The 16,338-nt window shown below is 43.0% G+C and overlaps 1 protein-coding gene across 1 annotated transcript; it reads left to right on the top strand.

The window, feature by feature from the left end:
• Nucleotides 1–3,416: 3,416 nt before the first annotated feature.
• palb2 (partner and localizer of BRCA2) lies at nt 3,417–14,556 on the top strand. Its single transcript, XM_056280432.1, has 13 exons — nt 3,417–3,473; nt 5,666–5,725; nt 5,837–6,023; nt 6,312–7,283; nt 8,470–8,636; nt 9,993–10,109; nt 10,262–10,414; nt 10,658–10,740; nt 10,877–11,026; nt 11,110–11,226; nt 13,324–13,411; nt 13,884–14,095; nt 14,190–14,556. Exons 1-13 carry the CDS (start codon nt 3,417–3,419, stop codon nt 14,437–14,439), a joined length of 2,613 nt encoding a protein of 870 aa, XP_056136407.1. The 3' UTR covers nt 14,440–14,556.
• The last annotated feature ends 1,782 nt before the right edge of the window (nt 14,557–16,338 follow it).

Genomic DNA, 16,338 nt, shown 5'->3' with positions numbered 1-16,338 from the left:
ATGCATAAAGACAAATGCTGAAAGTCATGCGCTACCTTGCTTCTGGTTGCCCCAAGAACAGAAGAAACTCGGTTACCAATTGTCATACTGACACATGTACAGGAAAAGTCACTTGCTGACGAATAAGAAAAAAACATCAGCAACACTCACACGCACATAACCCCTCAAGACATATTTCTAAGTGTACATCTGATGAAACCTGCCATATTTGCATTTTTTTTGCGAACTCACAATGCTTTGTAAGATTCTGTACCTTGTCATTGTTTTCTAAAACCTATAGCTAATGAGTGCACTGACACCAGACCTGAGTCCAACATTACTTAAAATACCTTAAACTTATTAAGTCCTTAATTTTTTTCAAATTTTCAAAACCTTGTGGATTTGCATAAGCATTGCCAAATAAGTAGGATGTACAAAAGGAGACAATTTACTCTATCTCCACTGCATCACTTGCGCCTAACAAATCTCTGACAATTTGGTATTTCACTTTGTTTCAAACCTGTCTGCTCAGGTCAGAGAGACAGGCCTAATTCATGTCTATTCGTAGCATTTGTACTAGTATTGTCCAGAAATTCTGTAAATGTATTACAGACTTGTTAAAAGATGATCATTTATACTTTTTAGGTGTTACTGCTTCTGTGGATTTCAAACTAAAATTATTAATCCATTCACATTAATAATGATGAGAAATGCACTTTTGGCTACATACAAACATCCTCTCTCATGGGCTGTCATACAGCTCCCTATGTCTCAGAAAAAATATCCATCCTTCACATCGTTGCAAAAAGGCCATCATGAATACAATCGATTTGTCAATTTGTGGGCCTGTAGTGGGCCAGATAAGACCCCAAAAAAAGAATAAAGAAAGAAAAGGTCCCCAGTTGTCTCGCTAATCATGCACACTGGTCAACTTCATACAGAGAGAAAATGAGTTAATAATAAATGCAACTCTGTTTCCTAATTATGGCTGAATGATCATTTTTATCTTCTTCCACAGTGCATGCTATGTTCCAGCTTTCCCTTGTTTGCCATTATAGATGACTTAACAATATGAGCCTGACTATGTGTGGTCACAACTGGCCACATGTATAGAAAAGAAACAGACCAAATTATGTGAAGGTGAAAATGAAAATTTGAGAGAAAACTAGATAATCAAGGAAGATGTGGCCAGCTCTGTGGACATCAGTGTGCAGTGAAATGATGTTGGTGATGTAGAGCACCTCATGGCCATAGACTGGAGCTCTCAACCTGAGATGAACACAGCCAAGTGGAATGTGTGGAGGAGCTAGTGGAGCCCACAGAACACCTAGCCACCCTTAGAAAACATAGTTTTATTCACCATAAATTGCATAGGCACTGTACAGCAAACAATCACATTGATTTATTCATACCAAAGTTGACAACAGACTATTTTTACAGACTGCATTTGATTGTTTAAACAGACTTTTGTTGGGAATGTTTTGCCATTTGTGACAGAACTATTGTTCTTCTGGCTATAGTCAACTAGTTTCTTTTCTAAGTTATGAGCAGTTGCTATATGTCTTAAATTAATTGTGCTTTATTGGGAAGAGGCATGTTTTGGTGTGTCCACTGGTCCCCCATGATGGACCAGTTTGGATTTGGCAGCATCGTAAGTGGGGTTTGGGGCTTTCCTTGTCCCCGCAAGAAGGTACATTACCCTGATGTGAAAGATAAACTTTCTAAGCTAAACAGTTGGCTTGATTTCAAAAAGCCTTGCTGGTGAACACATTTCACAAGAGAATGACAATAAGGAAATTTAACTGACACACAAAGAATTGGTGCGTATACCCTGTGTGAGTCCATGGCCTCTACACCCCCATTTCTGACAGTGACATCCTCATGATGGACCATGATGGAAGCTTGGGAAATGACGTTGGAGTCGGAGACCGAAATTAGAAATGAGAATAAGGACGCGAGAGGGTTTGAAAATTAGAAAAGGAGGAGGAATACATGGAATTGCTCAAACGATGCTAGTTAGTCATTGAAAAAAAAAGGGGGAAATATCTCATTAGGATGATAGCCGTGACAAGAGCAGACGAGATTTTCAAGGACCCACGTGAGGTCAGAAAGTTTTTAGGGGGAAACGTGGAGATGTACAATTGATCAAGATAACTAGAAGTGGAGTTATCATTGATTGTATATCAAAGCATCAGTGAGATACAGCCCTTAAGATAAAGGTATTTAGAAGTTTTTAACTTGATTGCTTCCTCCTTCCCAGTGTCAGTCACGATGTACAAGAAGATTGCACTAGAAACAGAAAAAGACATGACATTGCACACAGTAATGGCCAACCTCCAACATGGGTGGACAAAGGGTAAACCCTCACAATTCTATCCTATCAGGGCAGAGCTGAGTGTGGTCAATGGCCTACAGCTGAGGCAAAACAGGATTATCATTCCAGAGTCTATACGCCAAGAGATCTTCAGCCAGATCCACGAGGGTCACCTTGGCACTGAAAATTACAAAAGAAGGGCTAGGGAAGGGCCAGGTATCAATAGAGAATTTGAGACACTGATTAGTAAATGTGACACATGTCAAAGACACCGTTACAAGCAAACCAAAGAGCTAATGCTGATTCAAGACACGCCAGCTGAGCCATGGCAAAAAGTAGAAACAGATCTCTTCCATCTGAATGGAAAGGACTTTCTCTTAATAGACTATTACTCAAACTATCCTGAAATCCCACATCTAAACAGCACATCTGCAAGCAGTGTTATTACTCACCTGAAAAGCATCTTTGCCAGACACATAATTCCTCAAACAGTGCAGAGTGACAGTGGCCCCCAGTATAGCTGCCAGGAGTTTCAGATGTTTACACAACAGTATGGGTTCCAACACATCACATCAAGCCCTCTCCATCCACAACCAAATGGGAAGGCAGAGAAAAGAGTGGAAATTGTCAAAAGACTCCTGAAAAAGGCCACTGAAACCAACCCAGTGTAGTGGTTATGGGGCTACATAATTCCCCTTATTGAGCTAGTAGGAACGTTAGTTTACAGCTGCTGTTTCCTCGGTTCGGGTTTACAGTGACACACTTCCGCTGCGCGGGTTTTTTGTTGTAATGGTGGAAGGAATAAATGGTGCACGTTGTGTAGCCGAAAGAGAAAGTTGTCACGACTCCTGCTTGAGCTCCTCTACACCAGACCCTTACCTGGCATTGTTGACCTATCGATCCTCACCTCTGGCATGTGGACCGTCGCCTGCAGAGCTCTCGTGAACCGTAAACTGCGCAACACACTGCCATGCATGCCTGTGAAAAAGGAAAACAGGGAACTGACACAGAAACACATGCAGCTCAATGGGAACAGAAAAAGAAGGCTGCTAGTAGTCTGAAACCTCTTACAGAACATGATGTGGTCAGAATCGAAGAGCCCTCTGCATGGAACAGAAAGGCAATGGTCCTGAAAGAAGTAAGTCCGAGGTCATATGCCATTGGGACTGAAGATGGACAGGTACTGCAGAGAAACTGCAGAAGTCTGCTTAAGACTCAGGGGACATTTCAGGAACAGGCAGGTGCTGAAGTGACACCTCCTGTCGTGCATCCTCCTGATGTGCACCCGACTGAGTTTCTTCCACCTACCCCAACGACGGAAACACCAGTCATGCACAGGTCTAGCAGGCCTAGAAAACAGAAGGTTATAATGGACTTTTAGGATACAAATTTTAAAAAAAACGAGACTGTGAGTTACTTTGCGTTTGGTTAGAGATATCCTGCAAGACATCGGAGTGTGGAGTTATTTGAGAACTTACCAGAAAGTTACATTGAGTTGAGATACCTGAAAAGGAAATAATGTGACACCTGTTTGTTGATATACAGTATACCTATACTGCAAAGAAAAGTGTTAAAATGTTGTTTAATGTTTAAATGACTAGGTGTGGCAATAGCTTAAAGTGACTTACCCCTTTGCTATTTTACCTGAAAAGGAAAGTGTTAAAATGTGGTGTAATGTTTGGATGAATAAGTTTGGTTATACCTTAACAGTCTCTAGACTTTATACTTACCTTTAATTCTTATTCTTATTATTTTTTGTATTCGAAGGAAAGAGGATGTAATATGTACCCACCGGACCAGTAGGTGGCAGTATTGGTATATATTGTTTATTGTAGAAGGTTAAGGGTCATGCGCAGAACGTTCTAGGATCAGAACGTGACAGCCATGGAGCAGACAAGCTGTGATTAAATACACAGAGACAAGATTTACTTTTCCGCTTGATTTATTACATAACAGAACAATACAGTTACTGGTTAATTTTCAGAGTGGATTTCGAAAAGGACGATCCACAATAGATGCTCTAATTAGAGTAAGCAATGAGGTGGAAAAGACAATGAAGATGAAAGTTGATGACAATAGCATATTTTGACTTCGAAAAGGCACATGATTCTATGTGGAGGGAAGGGTTGCTTATCAAATTAAGTAAAATGGGTATTGGAGGGAGGCGATAGCAAACCGTGGGGTCTGGCAGTGGGCATTAAACGGCGCAATGATATTGTAATCAGCCAAATTTTGGGGGTCTTTTTTAATATGTGAACAGCTCCGAGACACACACACACACCGCCAGTAACTCAGTGTCTAAAAAATCCACCAAAATCAAATCCATTGGATATCAAATAGCTCTGTCTTTCTCCATACTTGGAAAGCAATGAAAGTGCACATGACATGGCCTCCGCTTCTGGCCTACAACATCACCATGGACAGCGCTAGCCTGCAGCATCATAAAACCTCTTCTTTACAAACTGACCAGACCAGGTTGATGGGTAGAATTTTAAGAAATAGGGTAAAATGACATGATGTTACACACTCTTTTACAATAGGCGGCGGTATGCACCTTAAAGTTGTTTGCGATCCGCCAGTAAAATGAGGGAGGAAGAAGAAGAAGTGGCAGTAGTAGTAGTAGTAGTAGAAGAAGAAGAAGAAGACGACGACCGCATCAGAAGGAGACCGTCCCGTTTCGGTTGTGCAAAGCGGTGGCACTTATATTTCAAATTCACGTCCGTCGCTTACATTTTACATGTTCGCTTTTTTTTAAACTTCTCTCACAAGAATTCCTCCTTATGCCACCGATATTAGTCACGCTTGGTTCAAGAGCAGCGGGAATTTTGAATTAAATCAATGCTGGCAGCATCAAACATTAAAACAGGAAAACTCTCCGCGGATAAACCAGGTAAAATGTCCTCCTCAGTGATATGAGGTTGTATTAACAGCAAAATGTCAGGTGGGCCGACTGACAGGAAAGTTTGCCGTCGGTTCTGGCGAGCAGCGTTTCGTTTTGCCTGACTTGTGTGGGTTGGTGACGGCCACGGATAGCTAGCGGTTTCTCCGTGGGAATGCCGCTGTGTTAGTAGCACATTGGACAACATTGCTTCTAACATTTTCTGTGGTCTGCCTAACCAGTGTTAACCTAGCTGATATTTTGGTATTTTGCCCAAGCGTTGACTAAGTCCTGTGAGAATGGAGGACATTTCAAAATCCCCACTGCTCTGTAACAAGTTGAAAACTACACTGCACAGTGAAGATAAGGAAAAGGTAGGGCCATTCATACACTGCACACTGCATTTGGATGTCAACAACTTTAAGGACTTGCTTCTCAAGTTCTACCTAATTGTAGAGACGGTTATTAACATTTGAACATCTTCCCTTCTTCAGCTTCGTAGGAAGCTGAAAATATTACAAAAAGCGTATGCCAAGACAGAGCAGAGACTGAAGGTAAGCGGTTTTTTTATGTGTAAATGAGTATGCGTGCGACCGTGCATGTGTGTGCATGCATCGATCCTGGATACAAATTCTTTTTCTCAAACACATAACCCCAACACACAGCGGGCTGAGCATGCAGAGACGGTACGGAAACATGCAAGGAGTGGGATCACCGAGCAGAATCTCCAGGACCAGAGCAACCCAGGGGTCAACTCTAGCTTCTCAACCAAACCATTACAACCTTTACTTAACCAGGACACTGCCATCAGAACAACCCCCTGCATTTCCCAGGACCAGTGTGACACTGAAGGTGAATCAACCAGCTTCAAAGTAATCAATGGATTCTACAAGATATTTGGGCATATCACATACAAAATAAATATAACCTGTAATGGTTGTAAATACTGAATCATGCTTTTCAGAGCCATCCTATTTGCTAACAGTCAAATTTAATAATAATGGAGTAAATCTGTCACAACCTGTCTACCTATTCCAAGAATACAAGGCTGTCATTGATCAATGGTAATAATGTGATATTCCCAAAATTTTGCTTGTGAGAGTAAACATAGCAGCTCAAAAAGGTTGTTCATCTTTCCAGTTCAAGATGAGTCTGACAACTCCGGAAGGAGCCCAGCAGTCAGGTTCCATCTCCCCTCTGATGCTGCATGCCATCTTCTCCCTGAGACGGGCCCCAACCTAGCTAGAGGTCACAGATCCAGCTCTGCCCTACGTCTTAGATCACGCCAGAGCCGCCTACGTTGGGAGAAAAGATGGAGAGAGAGCGCTGAGGCAGTAGGGAGCACATATAACAGTGAGGAAGGGCAGGAGCAGAGCCAAGCAATAGAGGGGGCTGGAGAGCCTGAGATGAAGCAAGTAAACACCGCAGAGGTTGACACAGTGAGTGAAAGAGAAGAATTGCTGGCTGATTCGGAATCTCAGTCTCCCTCTTTGTTGCTAACACACTGGAACACAACAGGTTACTCTGAAAGGGAAGAGAGGGAGGGAAAGGAGAGAGGAGAACAAGAGCAAATTGGAAGAGAGACTGAGTCAAAAGAACAAGGGAGAAAAGAATGTAAGTCACTCTCTCCGCTGCTCACACACTGGACTCCCACTGCACACAGTGACAGACCAAGGCCAAAGGAAAATCAGAATAGCAGAGGGGAAGGGACTGGGAACGAGAGAGAATTTGAGAGAGGAAAGGAGGTTGAGTATCCTCAAGAAGGGCAGAGATGTGAAATGTTGTATGAAGAGAGTGGAGGTAAAAACTTTGAGCATGAGCTAGACAAGAAAATACAGAAAGAAAGAGGGGATGGTATTAGAGAAATAAGAGAAGAAAAGAATGGAGAAGGACTTGAAAAGACAAGGGAAAGCCATAATAACAGGAGTGAAACGATGGGCCCCCTATCCTCGTCTACACTAGTGGAAGGGTTACTGTTTCCTACAGAGTACTATGTCCGAACTACAAGGCGCATGATATATTCTCAGAGCCAGTCAGACATGCAGGCTGTCACACTGTCACAGCTCACAGGGGGCAGACAGTGCAGGAGCAGAGGTAGAGGCAAGAAAAGATGTACACAACAAACCAGAGAACATCCTGATCAACTTACCCAAACAGACCGCTGCTCAGTTAAAACTTTAGCCGTATGTCAAGGTTCTCAAAAACCATCACAAATACACACCCCGATGACCAATGGCAGTCAGAGCTTAGGTGAAACGATGTCCAATGAATTCTTGGCAAACAACCCCACTGTGGACCCTTGTTTATCCCGAACAGCCTGTACTACTGCTGCAGCGAGAGGCAGCAGCAAGAGAGAACAAGGCAAAGGGTCAAAGCTTGAATGTTCTGTCAGTATATACACTAATAATCCAAGTTCAGGACAGGCGTCAGATCATCAACACACTGGCATGCTCATCTCTCCTTCTCAGTCTATCCCTGAGATCAATGGGGCAGAGTGCTGCCTTAACTCAGTAGAACCAGCTGCAGTTCCAGACTGCCCTGAACTACCACCGCTCTGCCCTCCTGCTACCCAGTCTCCGCCTGGGGTTGACGGACCTGAGCCTAGAGCGCTGTCTGCATGTCTGGAGAAAATCATGAGAAAGAGCAGCTCTGGGACTGAGAAATCTCCACAGGCTGTCCGTATGTATTCGTCTGTCTTTTGTATATATTTGTGTTTACATGTTTGCAAGTTAATAGGGATGTAAGAAAATATTCATTCACTTGAGTATGGCAATACTATCTTTCTGAATATTGTATTGATTTTCAGAAACATCTTAATTTTCAAGATTGCACACAAAGAGACGTGGCAGCCACACTGCTTCACTGTATTGTTCACATCTCGATCACAAGGTGGCAGCTGCAGTATTGCAACAGGGCTGCACAAAACTATAACAACAGTAGGCATTACCACTGCCACACTAGCTATAGCTCTGATTACTCTGATTTTATGCATTTTTAGGTGTAGATGTTATTACATTTTTCTGAAATGTTGACCATATATTCCAATATATCATAGTAATTGTTGTATCATTATATAACTCATTATTCTCAGTTGTGACACTTTTGTTGTGATACAAACTGTAAGTTCTTGCCACTGAACAGTCCCTCAAGTTAATGTTTATTATTGTTCATGTTTTTAGTCAGAGTAGAGAATTTTTGTACATTATGAACTGATTAGTACAGGAGTGGATGTTATAGCTTACTGAATTATAAAGTCCTCAAAACCCTTTTTCCTCTTTTTTGTGCCCTCCATATGCAGCAAGTTGGAGGTCTCTCCTCTTGCCCTCCCCTCCTGCTCCCGAGGCCCAGCTTCTTCCTCTGCCCCTTGGTCCAGCAGTAGACCGTCTGGTACTGTTTGACCTCCAACAAGACTTCCATCTTCCTGATGACCAGTTTGCCTCCCTCAAACTGCACAAGCTACGGCAGGTGATTACGGCAACAGCAACAGAGCCTTTTGCGTCCCCCTCTTACATCACCCGTAGTAGCATATACTCTGCAAGTGCTCTCTTTGCCAACATCAGTCACCAAGTGGATTCCCCTCCTCTCCCACTCAGCCTCACTCTGTCCGTCCCTAATTTCTCATACACCACTGAAAAAAGGTTGACTGCGTTACAGTCTGTAGACCGAGACCAATCCACTGCCCAGCTTTCATCAGAAAAGCTGTCGACCGGACATTTTGATGAGGGCCCAGCAGATCAACAACCTGAGGACCTCTGTGTGGGAGGGCAGCTTTACACACATTCAAAAGACACTGATACTGTAGTCTGCCAGTCTGCCAGGAACTGCATAGATCAACCACCTGAGAAAAATTCTGTCTCCCAAAGTGGTCATAACCCAAGTAACACTGCAGCCAAGTGCAGACTTCCCACAGACCACCATTCAACACAAAGTTCTAATTTCAACTCCCCAGCACTCTCTAAGGACCAGTGCACAGGTGAAATGGAGAATAATTTTGTTGGTCACTCAACTGAACGTGCCATAGTGGGACAGTCACCCCACAACCTAACAAAGAAAAAGATAGATTCTCCTGGTGCGATTCACCAATCGGGGAGCAACAGGTCTACAAACCAACAAACGGATGACAAACCTGTCAGCTGGACCTCCTCCTACTCTGAATGCCGGCCACAGGGAACCTCAGAAGACCTTTCTAATTGCTCAACTGCTGACTGCCAAATGATAAGGACACAGAAAGACTCTGATGCTCTGGATGATAGTTGTACCAAGTGTGTGAATATGAACTGTCCTTCCAAAAATTTAAATAGCTTTTTTGTAGAGTGTCCATCCGCATCTTTTACTAAGCCTCACACAGATAGATCCGTAGAAAGTCCCACTGAGTTCCCAGTGCAACCTTATGTCAATTCCCAGCTCCTACTGAGTCCCTCTCGGACCTCTCCATGCTGCCCCCTCTTGACCCCAAACCTGCTCTCCTCTGCTGTCCCCTCCAGTCATCCCTTACCGTCCCTAGGACTGACCCCTCATCCCTTTACTCGCGACTTCCCCCTAACCTCATCTCCCTCTGCACCCATTCTCACCCTTTCTGCCTCTACTAACCCCTCTACGCATGCCCTGTCTCCTTCATGCCTTTCTCCCTGTCCCTCCCTCACCCCCCTCACCCCAAACTCACCTCTTGTCTCAACCCCTGGTCAGGTACAGGCTTCATCTAATTCACCATTAACTGCAAACCAGTCCCAGGGGGGTTTACCTAGGGTCTCCCCATCTTTCCCAACTAGCCAAACAAAGGACAGTTATGATCGCCCTCCTCAATCAACCAGTCTCAATCAGACTCTGCCTGCCCTCAAACTTGACACTCCAGTAAAAAGAGAAGGTGGATATGAACAAGTTGAGGGAACCGATGAGATGTCAGAGGATTGTGTCATGAGGTGGACACACACACTGAAGGTAAATAACTGCATCAGTTACCGGGTTCCACATAAGTTACATTTAGAAATGACTCTTATTAGTTGAACACAGAGTAAATACACACATATCAGCAGGATCTATGGTTCTCTTTACATAAACTTTTTGAACAGATGATTTGTGCCTGTGTTCAGGCTCCGGCAGGAGGCGGTCTGGTGGATGCGTGTTGTTTCTCGGGACCATCAGGAGGCTTGTGGGTTGCAGCAGCAGGAAAGTGGGCAGTGTGTGTGTGGGATCTTACCTCAACATCTGAATGGAGCTTGATACACACCTGGACTTTCAATGAGGTGTGTGTGTGTGTGTGTGTGTGTGTTAGAGTCACGGTAAATTCCCAGCTTTATTAAGATATTAAGTGTGTCACTCATTTGTCAATGGGATATGTGGCTGTGAAGGCACAGAACAATGGCTTTTGTGAGGGTTGAACCTGAAACAATCTGGCTATGGAATATTTTCCTGAAAAACGAGGCCAACCAACTGCCTTGAGTATTAAATCCATGTTTTAATCCATCCTTGTTTGCATGTGTCTACAGCCAGTGATCAATGTGTTCCCCATTCCGGATGCTGCAGGGCTGCTTTGTGTGACTCTGGGTCAGTTGGAAATCAGAGAAGTCCGGTAAGAATATGAACATGTTGACTCAGTGTCCAGCTTGTGTTTTAAACTCTTGATCTTTTCAGAGCTACAGTTTTTTACAGAAATGAGACAATGTGTGCATTTTATCTGCTGTGTATGTTTCTGCGCGTATGTGCAGGATGCTGTCTTGCTCTAGACTTCTGCAGATGTTGCTGTGTGAAGGGGTGGTCCAAGCTGTTGTAGGAGTGGCAAGGTGTAGAGTGGTTAGCTCCTCCCATTCGGCAACTGTTTCTACACTACAGCTGTTTACACTTTCGGAGGACAGCAGGTAATGTAGCGTTGGAATTAGAGGTTGCATTGCTCAGGTAATCTTCAGAGAGATGATGTCTCTGTGTCTCATCTTTCTCTTAGCAAACCAACATATGAGCCTCTTGTCTCACCTGGTGTGTGTGTTGGAGCCTTGGCTGCAGTTGATGGACTTTCAGATGTTCTGATTGGCTCAGCTGAAGGTGGACATCTCTTTATCTGGTAAGTGAGATGAAAACAGATTGAACAGTAAAACTTGCTGCTATATTTGTTAGTGTTAATGGACAGCAAAGCCATTGTATGAAATCCACTAAGTAGCAAACTTGATTTCTCAGAAGTTGAGAATTTTGGCTTTTTCTTCTTTTCCTTCTGATCCTGTGTTTATCAAGCATTTTGGAGTAGAGAGCCCCTAGATTGGGGTTTCTTAAATGTTTTCATGTCACAGACCCCATAGAGACACATTAAACCATGAACCCCATTCAAGAATTTATCCCTGATACTTTGTGCCAATTTTTTGGTAGTTATAATATCGAATTGCATTATCGTCATCATCCTTCGACCGTAGTCGAGCATGCATTCACAACATCACACCAGTAATCTCTGTTTCCCCTTTTTTTTTAATCAAATTGCATTTTTCTGTACTGTACGCAGGAAAATAATATAGCCTTGCAAGCCAGACCAATCTGGCAGGTTGATCACGTTGATCCTCTCAGGAGAAGGAATAGTAAGCACTGTGTTAATGTGTTAATCAATCATTAAAGCTCCTGGGAACAACAACCTCCCGTGTCCTTAAGTGGGAGGCCAACATAGGCTTAATAATAAAAAAATTTAAAAATTAAAAACCCACCAAAAGATGTGATTACTGGGGCAGCGCAAGACATTCAAACACAACAATGGTAGAGTTCTACACAACCACTGATAATTGCATCCTTGCTTCTTTCATTACTGTCTGATTTGGTTCAGCCACCCTATGTGAACAAGTCATTAGCAAGCTGCCCTACCATTTTTGGCACCAGGAAATGTGCGGATGAGATCAAAGTCGATGAATTCCATCCCAGTCATAACTATTAATAAGAGCTTCCTTCTCGGAAAACATTATCACTTAATTAAAATAGAACTGGCCCCCGGTCTCGTCAGATTCAACTATGGCCGGACTCGATGAAGCAGCAATAATTGGCAACGCTGTCTTCGGGAGGGGGGCGGGGTCGGCTTGTGTTCATCACGTGAATGCATCTCTGTGTGTGTCGGAAAAAACAGTGGTTCGGCCTGGAGTCGCCTTGTCACGAAAGTGGGGAGGCGTATCCTTCGAGACTGCCGGCCGGAGAGGTGCAGTTGGCGAATGCATGCAGTACAAGGGTGGGTGTTTGAATTAAAATAGGGATCGATTGGCCACTAAATTGGGAGAAAATCAGAAATAAATTTATTTTAAAAAAAACAAACTAGAACTGGCCTTCATTGAAAACCAAGTTGTCCCTCCCGGACACCCACATACACTCACACACCCTCTTTGGTTGTATTTATTTGCATGTCATCTTGTTATGTGAATAATCTTATATGAATACTGGATAGGGTGGCATGGTGGTGCAGTGGTTAGCACGGTCGCCTCACAGCAAGAGGGTCCTGGGTTCAAACCCCGACCGAGGTTGTCCAACCATGAGGGTAATCCCGGGTCATCCTCTGTGTGGAGTTTGCATGTTCTCCCTATGTCTGCATGGATTCGCTCCGGGTGCACCGGTTTCCTCCCACAGTCTAAAGACATGTAGGTCAGGTGAATCAGCCATACTAACTTGTCCCTAGGTTTGAATGTGTCGGCCCTGTGATGGACTGGCGGCCTGTCCAGGGTGTCTCCCTGCCTGCCGACTGCTGGGATAGACTCCAGCATCCGGCCACCCTAATTAGGATAAGCGGCTTGGATGGATGGATGGATGGAATACAGGATAGTGTGAATACTGCATGGTAGAGAGCCATGCAGCAGTAAATTCAACATATCACCTCCTATATACAAAGAATTTTCCCTTTATTTTTTATCAACTTGTCACCCTTCTACAAACATAGTTATTAAAACTGTAGATCTGTGTCACTACCTCCTTGTATGCAATCTTTATTGACATGATCAATTTCGTGCATTAATCTTTGTGCACATCAAGATCCAGACTTGTATTACTTTTCACTCTTGATTTACTTTTAACATTAAGTGATATAGATGGCACATTTTCTTTTACAGATAAAAGGATGAAGATAATCTTTAGTAATTATGACATAATTCTTATGCACCGCTGCTGTTTATTGACAAGGAGAACCCTTCGGTGTATGTTGTAGGAATCTAAGGACCGGACAGCTGTTAAAAAGGATCTCCTTTGGGGAAGGCTTATCAAACACAGTGTGTCTCAGAGGATACTCTGACTGTGTAAGTCTGTGTTTTGCATTTACTTGTAACTTACATGTAATTTTGAGTGTGTTACCACAACTGTCTCACCCTTTAGAGGATTTTACTTTGTTATATTTGTGTTTCTGGTTTTGCGCAATCAAGTTCAACATCAATTTTATTTTTTTTCTAAAGCCAATATCATATCAAAGGCATCTCAATTTACTTTCACAAAATAAAATGGATAAAGGTAATCAAGCAGATAGGAATATAACACACACAAATACAGGAGCAGATCAAAGACAGACATTTATAGATACAATGGCATGAGCTGCGCTTGTTCAAAAAGATTTATCCATTTATTTTTCAAAAAACTTGACCTTGGAAGACCTCAGATCAGCAATGAGGCTGTTACTTAGTGTAAGAGAATAATGGCTCATTGGCTGATTTAGTGTTAGTCTCAAGGATATAAATAAGGCTGGTTGGTGCCTGATTTGTTTGTGTGTTTGTGCAGGGGGTCTTATTTGTCCTGTTGCAGCACAATTTGCTCAACTCCTTGGAGAATGAACAAAAGAAATACTACAAGCAAGATGAGACGGTGTCTATGGAAGTGAAAGAAAGGGAGGGAAAGAGGATCACACTCTTCTCTTTGATTGCTGCTAACCCTCTTAATGGCAAATCCACCTTGGCTACCCAGCTCTTTGAACCTGAGGCTTGGTCTAGCAGGTGAGGGGATGGGATGTCGGAAGATGTGAGGTAGGTGCACATGTGTGTGCATGCATGTGTGTATAACACGCTGCGCTCTCCCTGTGCTTCATAGGCTATGTGATGCAGATGTCCAAGGTACAAGTGTGGTTGGCCTGAGCCAGAGCGGCTCTGTGTTCGTGTGGGAGCTTGAGGGCCAGGGAGGCTCAAGGGTGGTCTGGGCTTCAGAGACAGAGGGGTGGCAACTGGCTCGCTGGGGGAGTGGAGACACCCTGGTGACTGGCCATCACAACGGAGACCTCAGTCTATACCGCTACACTGTGAACAGGACCGCTCTTAACCACTCGACACCTAAGCGACTATAAGAGCTCTTCGGCAAGTGCATGTGCCTCTATGATTGCAGTTGGAACCATGAGCTAGACCTCCCTGCTCCCAGAGCAGGACTTCTGCTGTGCAACACCACTGAGGATCCATAATGAAGACCCCCCCCCCCCCAAATTTTGCACATGAGGGGATTTTACTTAAGGCTTCAGTGTCTTGCATAAGGATGGTTCTCTTTCTTAAAGTTTTTTTTTAATTTTTTTTTGGTTCGTTGTGTAGAGCGTCCTTGGGTTCCTTGAAAGGCACTATACAAAAGTTGTTCTTGTTTTTGTTAATGAAAGTCTTACTGAGGGACAGGCCACATGACCATTGATGGACATGTTTGTTGGGTGTTGTAAGAATCAAACGGATGACCTTTCAGTTACAGAGCTGTCTCTGAACACTTAAAGTCATCTTACCACCAGGAGAAAAGGGATTGGGAAATGATGGCGTGAATAGGCCCATTGAGTACCGTGCCATGTGTAAAGCTGCAAGTAGAATGACCTCAGCAAAAGGGACCTGTTAAGAGTTAAATTGCTGTTACTTCGGTCTTTCTGTTCATGTCACACTAATGTTGATTGCTCGACTAATGTAACACACTGGAACTTAAAAAAAGGTGTTTTTGTGTGTGGATGTCTATTTGGTAAAAGGTTTTTACTTTGACTGAAATCAGGGTGCTGCCCTTAGCTTATAGAAATGAATGAAACCCAGTTATGACTGAATACCAGATCTTATTTTGTTTTGTATGTTCTTTACAAGTTCTGTACTTGGAAAATCGACATTTGTTCTCAGGAATGTGTTAAGAAAATGAATGTTTGAGTCATTGTCGTCTTTAAATCTAAATTAAATGGTTGTACCTTATAGGGATGAATGTATTTACTACACTGAAGTTTCAAGCCACATTTTTTTCAGAAGTGTTTACAAATAAAAGATGACAATGATGAAACACAATTTCAACTGTGTTTTCATCAAGATCTAAAATGCATTTTCTCTTAAGAATACTTAAGAACCCACATAGACATATTGCATTGTGTTGGAATGCCTCTACTTGTTAGTTGAAACCAGGTGAATCCCTTGTAAATGATTAGACTGCTGAGGCAATGCAACTCTAAAATATAGCAACTAAAATGTTCTAAACTAATGGTAAATTGACTGCATATTATATAGTGCTTTTCTCGTCTATTGATCCCTCAAAGTGCTTTACAATGTATGCCTCACATTTACCCATTCACTCACACATTCACAGGAGAGGCTGCCATGCAAGGAGCCAACCTGCTCATCAAGAGCAGTTAGGGGTGCAGTGTCTTGCTTAAGGACACTTCGACACGCTCTCTGGAGGAGCCGGGGATCAAACCAGCGACCGTCTGATTTCAAGACAACCTGCTCCTGAGCCATGCTGCCCTCTAAACACTTGTTAAAAACACCAACCATAATCCATAGATTATCTCTAAACTTGCCTGTTTTCTATCTGATTTGGGACATAGTCCAGCTTCTTTGTAATATTAGAAGCTACAATTATTTCTGGGGCTACTCTTGGTGATCTACCTGCTGGTCACTTGCACAAGTTGCATCGATGTACTATTTGTGGCATTTTCCAGCCACATGTTTTATTTGTGTTTCTGCTAGTGATCTATGAAGCTATTGCATAGGTACACAAATTGTATTTGATATGATGTACACTCTTGGCTTTATGGTGACTAGATGCCTGTAGGTTGACATACAAATATACAGTATCTGCTAATTGCTGAATGTCTCAAGTGCTTTGGACAAAAGTCTGCTAAACAGGAAAATTTAAATTTGCAAATTCAGTCTGCAAATGATAACATGAAGACCGCATGTCAGTGGTTGATTGTGGCCCACCCTCTCCTATGTGTGTTGTCATAGTTATGTAAAAAAAGGGCCTG

Source organism: Lampris incognitus, chromosome 5 (assembly GCF_029633865.1).
Source record: "Lampris incognitus isolate fLamInc1 chromosome 5, fLamInc1.hap2, whole genome shotgun sequence".
Taxonomy (NCBI): Eukaryota; Metazoa; Chordata; class Actinopteri; order Lampriformes; family Lampridae; genus Lampris; species Lampris incognitus.
Note: the sequence above shows the minus strand (reverse complement) of the source record. Positions and strands in the feature narration are given on the sequence as shown.